This window comes from Psammomys obesus, unplaced genomic scaffold, assembly GCF_907164565.1.
Source record: "Psammomys obesus unplaced genomic scaffold, mPsaObe1.curated_primary_1811, whole genome shotgun sequence".
NCBI classification, from domain to species: domain Eukaryota; kingdom Metazoa; phylum Chordata; class Mammalia; order Rodentia; family Muridae; genus Psammomys; species Psammomys obesus.
In genome coordinates, this window is record NW_026596046.1 from 13,918,375 (window position 1) to 13,928,162 (window position 9,788).

The 9,788-nt window shown below is 40.1% G+C and overlaps 1 protein-coding gene across 7 annotated transcripts in view; it reads left to right on the top strand.

The window, feature by feature from the left end:
- Positions 1-9,788, top strand: part of Akap13 (A-kinase anchoring protein 13) — a 279,187-nt gene that overhangs the window by 101,566 nt on the left and 167,833 nt on the right. For all 7 annotated transcript variants that reach the window (XM_055623428.1, XM_055623430.1, XM_055623429.1 and 4 more), the window contains exon 5: positions 8,454-8,637. In XM_055623428.1, coding sequence (XP_055479403.1) covers positions 8,454-8,637 — 184 coding nt within the window. The remainder of the gene's footprint in view (positions 1-8,453; positions 8,638-9,788) is intronic.

Consider the following 9,788-nt stretch of genomic DNA (forward strand, 5'->3'; position numbering starts at 1 on the left):
TAAATAAATAAATAAATAAATAAATAAATAAATAAATAAATAAATAAGTAAGTAAATATGCTTGAGAAATCAGTAGTTGCTATACACTGGCAGTGGGGAAAAGGTCTGACCTTAAAGTTTTACCATGGGAGACTTCTTTGTGAACATTGGAGTTATTTTGCAGCCTGTGTTAGTAGTAGCTTACACCACCCTAATGCCTGTGTTAAAACTTTGAGTACAGTTTCACTCTCTAAAGTAAGTTTTATAGTATATATACATTTTAAATAGCAACTAAAATGAACTATAACTGAACAAGTTAAATATATATTTTGCAAGGTAGAATATTTAATATATTTATTCTTATTATGTTTGTGCGTGTGTGTGTGTGTGTGTGTGTGTGTGTGTGTGTGTGTGTGTGTGTATGTATGCACATGTGAACATACATGCCACAGCGTACATGCAGTGTCAGGGCAACCTGTAGGAGTCAGTTTTCTTTCTTTCATGAGTTTGTGGAATAAAACTCATTGTCAGGCTTGGTGGCATATGCCTTTACCTCCTGAGCCATCTCACATGGTGAAATTTATAGTACAGAGATATTTAATTTAAAAAAATAAATAATGGCTGGAATCATGAATCTGATTTTGAATGCTCTGTCACATTCTGCAGTGTAGATAGTTTGCTCAGTTGCAGGTTAGAATCTAGAAACATTGGCTGTCATGAGGACAGATGAACATAAGAGTCTGTGTTATTATTAAAGGATGAATGAATGCAACAAAATAACCTGCTTATACCAGTCAAGTTATATGTTAATTGTGAAACAGCTTGGTACCTGCGATGAAAACAGGTAGACAGGATGTCTTGTTATAGAAGAGGGCCACTTGCTGTTTTGTTCCAGAGTAATAGCTCTACTACTGTTCAAAGGAGATATGCAAGATTTGTGGGTAATCCTCTCATTAATTGTTGAGATGCAGTGCTTTCCCCCCCCAACACTCACCCCAGTTTAGTGACTCCTTTGAGAGTAGTTCCTTTTACTTCTGATGGGAGAAAATGCATGTAGCTGTATACTCATAAACATTTACATGTAACAAATTTCACAGCCCTCCTGAACTCAGGCATTAACATGAAGTTAAAAAGCTCTTGCTTAGCTTGATTTTTTTTTTTGTTTGTTTGTTTTGTTTTACTTTAATGGAAAGAAACAAGGGAACTGGAGTTAACTTGTTATATCCTGGCTTAAATTGTTATTTAAATTTTTTCAAAAATAAAGTAGACAAGAGTATAGCTGTGTACTCACTTGTAGACTAGTTTGTACTTGTTTGTTTGACTATACCATGACCACTATCTCTTCATCTTTTCAAGGCCCAAAACACTGATAAGCCTTAACAGGTCAATAAAAAGTCTTATGAAATGATAAAACAGGCCTGTTCTAAGAGGTAGAGTATTCAGAGAAAATTGGGGTTGCTTTCCTTTGCTCTTCTTTTTGCTGAAGTTTAGTCCTAACTTTCAGTTTGAGCAAGAAGAAATTTGTTTTTTTTTTTTTTAATTATTCTTTAAATTACTTCATTATTTCTGTACACATTCGTTGTTTATTTGAGACAGGACCTCATTGTGTAGTCCTGGCTATCCTGGAACTTGATAGACCAGACTAGCTTAGGTTAGAAATCATAGAGATCCACCTGCTCCTTTCTCCAGAGTGCTTGTATTAAAGGTAAGCACACTGACACCCAACTATGTTTTATTATTTTTATTTTATGAGAATGAGCATGTATCTACCATATGTATGCCTGGTGCCCACCAAGACCAGAAGAGCGCATCAGATCCCCTGGAACTAGAGTTACAGATGCTGCCTTGTGGGTGCTGAGAACTGAACCAGGGTTTTTTCCAAGACCATCTCTGTATCACTTGTCTGTTTTATTTTTTCCAAATGTTCTCTGTTCTCAAGTTTATATAAGGAAGTCTCCACACTGCTTTTTTTGCCACAGGGTGCCATAAGTGCAGGTAATGAAGGTTTGTCTGGGTGGAAGGTGAGTTGTGCAGCACGGAAATTTTCCAAGTCTTATTTAGTTGCCTTGGTTCTTCGGTGTTTCCGTGGTTAGGGAGAATGCTAAGTTGAGTGGTTTTTCTTGGAAGACCATTTTATGATAGCGATCAGTATAACTCTCAAGTAGCATAGAGTGAATATTTGCTGTGTAGAAAGCAAAGAGAAACATATCCTAGTGGATATTTCCATCCTGTGTCCTCTTGGTATTGTATAAGGAAGTGGAAATTAGATATGACTTTGAAGGTGGCAGTCATACCCACAGTTTTGGTAAGGAGAATGATGACAGATTTAAGAAGAATGCCACCACCCCTCTAGGGGGTCCCAGCCTTACCTGGCCACAGAGGAAGATAATGCAGACAGTCCTGATGAGACCTGATAGGCTAGGGTCAGATGGAAGGGGAGGAGGACCTCCTCTACCAGTGGACTGGGGGAGGGCCATGGGAGGAGAAGAGGGAGGGATTGGGAGGGGCTGAGTGAGGGGGCTACGGCTGGGATACAAAGTGAGTAAATTGTAATAAATAAAAATATTAATTAAAAAATAAAAAAGAAGAATGCCATAAGAACAGGCACTGCATTCTCACTGTTGACTTTGGTTTGTTGATAGTCAACCTTAATCAAGTGGCGATTTTGTTCCCACAGCCCTTTCAGGATGTTCAGTAGCTTTCCATATAAAGTTTGTCCTTTTTATACTAGTCTTTATGTATTTTTTCTAGCTATCTTCTATGCTAAAGAGGAAAAGAATAAAATTTAGAAAGATTGCTTTGGATTTTTCCCTGTCTTGGCAAAGGGTTCGTAACTGTGGACTCCTATGACACATAGTACCTATCAGCAGCAAGGCTTAAAGCTTTAAAAGGTTTTGCTTCCTCCAAGGCCTTGTTATTGTCACAGTTACCCCCATTTTTCTTTAAAGCCCACTTTTTGCCTGTTAAGGATGTCTCCATTCCTGTGTAGTGTAAAGATTACTGCTGCTTGTTTGTCTGCAGGGTTATTTATAGGCCAGCACTCAGAAGTGGACAGGGCGGTGACTGCGGAATCTCACAGCTACAGGTTCAAACAGTGCTGTGAGGAGGGCTTGTCGGGCACAGTGATGGGTGGAACGGTACATGAAGCCCTCGATTCTTCAGGAAATGTAACTTGAAAAAGATTGAAATCTTCCAGCAGACCCCTTGTGGTTGAATGCCTTCTGGCACATCAGCTTTCTTGTAGCTCTGGGTTGCTGTGTGAAAGTGCGTCCAGCGTGAAAGCTGACTGCAGTTGGAACTTAGACCTTTGTGCTCTCCTTTGTGGCTTAAGCAAGCCACAATAGACCTTTGCATTTAAGTGTGCTTATTACCGTTTGAACCTACAACTATCCACTTTTTTTTTTTAAGTGCTATTTTTAAGGTTGTGGAGACTTTCAGAGATTGGGCCTCAATGGTAGAAGAGGTCACTAGGGGCAGTTGGAGGTGATATCTGCTTCTGGTTCCAGCCCAGGTCTGACTGCTGCTCTGTGTACCACCATGAGCATAAGCCTTGGCTACATTCTCACATTGCTTTTTCTCCTGCTGTGTGTGATTGGGTGGAACTTCTACTACCACAGGCCAAAGTAAGCCTGCCTTCCTTTGTTGTTTCTGTTGGGTATTTGATCACGACTTTGGGAGAAATAATTAACACAACGATTAAAAAGGAGACAACAATATGGTCATACGAAATAACTGTTCGGGGCCCTAAGTGTGCCTGCAAGAGCAACAGCTGGGGGAGGGGGCAAAGATGAGGAAGGAGTTGGTGGAAATACTACAAGAACATTCTGATTTCCTTGATATAATAAGTTCCTATTTTGAGGAAGGACCCAAATGACATTGTAAGAAATCTAGCTAGCAACCTAAAACCATAGCTGTGGGCTGAGAAGGTGACTTGGGGTATAACCAGTGCTGCACAAGCATGGCACTCTGAGTTTGGATCCCAACACCTGGTGAAAAGCTGAGTGTGGTAGCTCACATCTCTAACACTAGTATTAGGGTTTGGAGACAGGAAGGCGACTGGAGCTCCCTCGTCACCATGCCCACAGGCAGAAATCATGGGTCAGGGAATCATAGCAGATGGAAATTGATTGTGGGTTATTTGGGCTTTGCAGTTAAACTTGAGAGGAAAGGAGGAGAAGCGATCTAAGAGGTAGAGAGTAAGGTCTCAACTCTTAGTGCTGTTATAGCAAAACAGCCTAGGTGAAACTCCATTTATATTTTAATCCTTTTCTCCTTTTGCCTCTTCCTTTTTTTTTTAACCTAGTTCATAAACTAACAAAGAATAGGTGGCATATTCTGAGATATATGTATGAGATGGATGTACTAAGCAATAAGATGGAATGCCACATGGCAATTGTATGGAAAATGTCAGGAAGAATGAAAGTAGCCTTATACAAGAACATTTACTATATTGTTTCATTTACATGGACTTTTTGAATAAGCGAAAACCATGAAAAATGATTGGCAGTGATTGGCTCTAGTAATGAAACCCTAACCCAAAACAGGCCTCTGAAAGCCTCTGCCGTGCAGACTGTCAAAGCAGATGCTGAGCCTGATGGCCAACTGACGGGCAGAGTGAATGGAATTTTATGTAAGAAGTGGGAAATAGTAAGAGCTGGAGAGGACAGGAACTCCACAAGGAGAGCAACAGAACAAGATAATTTGAACACAGGGAACTCCCCAGAGACTCATACTCCAACCAAGGACTATCCGTGGAGATAACCTAGAACCCTGACAATGCAGCCACTTCTGATGAGAACTGATAGACTAAGATCAGAAATAAGGAGAGGAGGACCTCCCCTATCAGTGGACTTGGGGAGGGGCATGTATGCAGAAAGGGGGGGGGAGAGGGTGGGACTGGTAGGGGAGGAGGGAGGGGCTTATGGGGGGATACAAAATGAATAAAGTGTAATTAATAAAAGTTAAAAAAAATGAAGTGTTATACTTGTGTTTTCCTGTGTGTTAGTCATTTAAACTTATAGCCATGTATTGAATTCTAGTTGGTACATCCATCAAGTTAGTCTGATATCTCCATCTTCCTTTGAAATTTGTAAAAAGTAAGATGGATTGATGAATATCTGGAAGGAAAGATAGTTGATGAAGCAAATACATTGATAGGAGAACATTTATTATAGGACTTAATATTTGCATCATTATTTCAAGTTACATGGTTTTTAAATGGTAATAGATAATGCTGGGCACAGTGCCACATTTCTGTAATCCGAGCACTTGAGGAGGCAGAGGCAGGTGAATTGTGAGTTTGAGGCTAGCCCGGTCTACAAATCAAGTCCCAGACAGAGAAACCCTGTATGAAAAAAAAAAAAAAAAAAGGTGGGGATAGTGGAGCTGGAAAGAGAAATGACATAATTTGCACTTGGCCTTATGATGACTCAGAACAAAGGTAAATGGAAGAGTGGAGGCTGGAAAGAAAGCTGCTTTGCGGAGATATTACCTGATAAGGCTGGAATGAATCAGCTCTGAAAAAAAAATACCCACATATTTCCTGGTCTCTAAGTACTTAGTACTTTGGTGTTTTGATAAGATGGTCAGAATGTTTGTGAGAGGTATAAAAACAATTCAGTGTTCCTTCTGCCTTTTCACCTGGAGTTGCAATTTTCTCAGAGGATGTGTTTATTAAAATTTATGCTTGGAGACGTAATTATTTCTTCAAGGACATTACTTTCTGTGGGTTTTTGTGGGAGTGGGGTTCAGTTCTTAAGAGGAGTGAGTATTAGCACTTATGTATGCTCAGCAAGCATTCTATTCCTGAGCTGTTTTTCCCAGTCTCTGAAGCATTGATCTCAGTCCCTGTCCCTTTTCAAGCACACAGCAGATTCTGATTTGATTCGTGTATAAATAGTTGTGGGAGAGGAAAAAATATCAAAGACCAATTTGCTTTTTTTTTAATTTTTGATTTTTATTAATTATAATTTATTCACTTTGTATCCCCCCTGTAACTTCCCCCTCCTTCCCTTCCAATCCCACCTTTCCTCCCTCTTCTCCACCCATGCCCCTCCACCAGTCCACTGATAGGGAAGGTCTTTCTCCCCTTCCTTCTGATCCTAGTCTATCAGGTCTCATCAGGAGTGGCTGCATTGTCTTCCTCTGTGGCCTGTTAAGGGTCCAGCGCCCTGAGGCGGGGGAGGGAGGGTGATCAAAGAGCAGGCCAATCAGTTCATGTCAGAGACAGTCCCTTTCCCCATTACTATGGAACCTGCTTGGACACTGAACTGCCATGGGCTACATCTGTGCAGGGGTTCTAGGTTATCTCCATGAATGGTCCTTGGTTGGAGTATCAGTCTCAGGAAAGACCCTGTGCCCAGATTTTTTGGTTCTGTTGCTCTCCTTGTGGCGCTCCTGTCCTCTCCAGGTCTTACTATTTCCCACTTCTTTCATAAGATTCTGCACTCTGCCCAAAGTTTAGCTATGAGTCTCAGCATCTGCTTTGATACCCTGCAGGGTAGAGTCTTTCAGAGGCCCTCTGTGGTGGGCTTCTGCCCTGTTGCCTGTTTTCTCCCTCTTCTGATGTCCATCCTCTTTGCCTTTCTGAATGAGGATTGAGCATCTTACCCAGAGTCGTCCTTTTTGATTAGTTGCTTTAGGTGTACAGATTTTAGTATGTTTATCCTATATTATATGTCTAATATCTACTTATGAGTGAGTATATACCCTGTGTATCTTTCTGCTTCTAGAATACCTCACTCAGGATGATCTTTTCTAGTTCCCACTATTTGCCTGCAAATTTCATGATTTCCTACCTCAAGATCTAGCTATACCACTCCTAGATATATATCCAAAAGATCCTCAAATGTACAGGAAGGACATTTGCTCAACCATGTTTGTAGCAACTTTATTTGTAATAGCCAGAAGCTGGAAACAACCCAGGAGCCCCTCAGTTGAGGAATGAATACAGAAATTGTGGTACATTTACACAATGGAATACTACTCAGCAATTAAAAACAAAGAAGTCATGAAATTTGCAGACCAATTTGCTTTGAATGAAATTTGTGTTGGTTATAAAGTAACACAAGTGATATTTGGAAATAGTGTATTTTGGACTAGACAGATAGATGTCTCAGTGTTAAGAGCTCATAGAGGACCTGAGTTCAGTTTCCAGCACTCAAGGCAAGTAGCTCACAGCTGCCTGTAACTGCAGTTCCAGGGGATTCACCTCCCTCTTCTGAGGCACTGTACTCACATGAAAAGTCCCCAGCCCCAGAGAAACTAAGTCTTTTAAAAATTGTTTATAAAAAAAAAAAATTGCACTTTTGTATTGCACATCTTTTGTAAAGTCACATCTTCAAAGATGTGTTCATTCCTCTTGGGATATTCACATATCTAAACATCTGAACATCTCAGAGAAAAGGAAACCATTGGGGTTCATCCAAGAAGTCTGAGGATGCTTTGCACCTGTTCTCACAGACAAGGATGAGCCAGGAAAAGAGTGCTGCTCATCAAGTTAACACTTAATCTGAAGAACAGGGCCAGAAGCGGGGAAAGGGAGAACCCTAATGAGAACCCTACAGCCAGTCATTAGTCTAACGTTTCATCTACCCCTCTCTAGTATGACACCTCTGAGTGAGGTGATGGTGTTGTGCTCCAGGGATATGAAAGTGAAGCTCAGAGAGGCAAATGAATCGTGCCTAGCCACTCTGATATAAGGCCAGGCCTGAACCTACTTTTGTCTGAACTGAAGCCCTTTCTCATCCTACCTAGGTAGGATTCTTAATGACTCAGTATGCCAAGAAGGACCCTTTATTTCAAGGGAAATAAAACCAAGCACATGGTTTCTCTTCTGAAGTAATTAGTGTAGTCTTACAGTTCATCTCATTGTACCTGAAGATTCATTTCGTTTCCTTGTTAAGCCAACACAAAGCTAGTCGTGCCAGCAATTTGATATGCCCTTAGTGTGAGGGACTAAAGACCTGTGTGTACTTAACAAGTCTAACCTGTTTTTAGTGTTTAACTAGCCAACTCCTGTCTGAGCATTCTTTAGAAAGTAATTATACCCTTAAGGATATACCCATCTTAAGTCCTGACAACTGTTCACCGTAGATCCCCATCGTATGGAAGGAACCACATTTACTTCTATTATTTTTTTTTTTTTTTTTTTTTTAATGGAAGGAGCATAATGTAGTCACCTTTATCAACCTCTCTGAAAAAGTACAGAAATGGCTCCGGTCTCTTAGGTATTTGTTTCCTATTGAAGAATTTGCATCATAATTTTTTTCCAGCTTTATTTTGTCTTTACTTAAATGGCGATTTTACCTGTAATACAGTTGTTTGCTGTATGTTACAATTTACTTTCAAGATCCTAGAGGCTTGGAGGCAATGTTGTCTACCTAAACTTGTCTTTTCTATTGTTGTGGGGTTTTTGGTCTTTGCGGTTGGTTATTGTTATATTTTTCTATTTCCATGTTCTTTCCCATTCACAGATGATGGCCCCCGGGAAACGCTTATGCATTTTGCTGTGCGGCTTGGACTACTGCGGTTGACATGGTTCCTGTTACAGAAGCCAGGTGGCCGTGGAGCTCTCAGCATCCACAACAAGGAAGGGGCAACGCCTGTAAGCCTGGCCCTGGAACGAGGTTATCACAAGCTCCACCAGCTTCTGACTGAGTAAGTGTTCTCGTTTCCCTCTTGTCACTAGCCCCACCCCATATTTCATAGTACAGCCCAGTGGCTCTGTACTGTGCCTGCCATCGAAGGAGGTCTGTAAACTTTCTCCTGTTAACTGCTTCATGTTGGGAGACCAGCGTGAGTCATGTTACCATTTTTTCTTTCTCTTGTCTGTTTTCACTGCTTCTTGTCGCTTGTATATTACTGAAAACTCAGTGAGCGCCCGTCTGTGGATGAAGTGTAATGTTACTAGTGTGTAGACTCTGATGAAGGAAGAGACAGTTTAGCTGTGACACTTTTTTCCTGGTATGTCTTCAAGCCATGAGCAAGCTAATTAGAAATTAAGAGCTAGATGTTACGATTGTATATAAAATAGGATTAGAAAGTTGAATTTTGGTTTAAATACAATATCTGTGAATAAAGTTAAGAGCAGGGTTTTCTTATGAGCAGCATTTAAAGGAATTGCATTGTTGTGGAAATATGCAGTAGGAAATCCTGTTTGTCTTTGGATTCAGTTCTGTGTTTCTTTAAAGACTCTTTTGGAGGAAGACCAATAGTCAAAACATTGAAGGATTTTTCCCCCTTTATGAATAAAGGAGTAAAAAGAAGAGTAAATGCCTTAAAGGTAGTCAATGGTTTTTCATTGAAGGAATTTTTCCCCTTTATGAATAAATGAGTAAAAAGAAGAGTAAATGCCTTAAAGGTAGCCAATGCTTTTTCATTGAAGGATTTTTCCCCCTTTATGAATAAAGGAGTGAAAAGAGGAGTAAATGCCTTAAAGGTAGCCAATGCTTTTTCATTGGGATATTTTCTTGCTAGTATATTTTTACTAGTCTTATGATTATCATTTTTCTATCATAGTGTATGAGCCAAAACAATATTGGTTCCCTGTTTTTTAGTATTGAGGGGTCCTTAGAAACTGAGGCAGTACTTTCAAATCTCAGATATTTTGCTTTACTTGAGTCAGATTTTATTTAGTTGCATTTTCATGTCATTATTAGTTGCATTGTACAAGGTAATCTGGAAGGACCAGGAAGTGGGCTTAGAATTTAAAACAGCTTATTAGCAGAATTCAATTCTCTTCTCTTCTCTTCTCTTCTCTTCTCTTCTCTTCTCTTCTCTTCTCTTCTCTTCTCTTCTCTTCTCTTCTC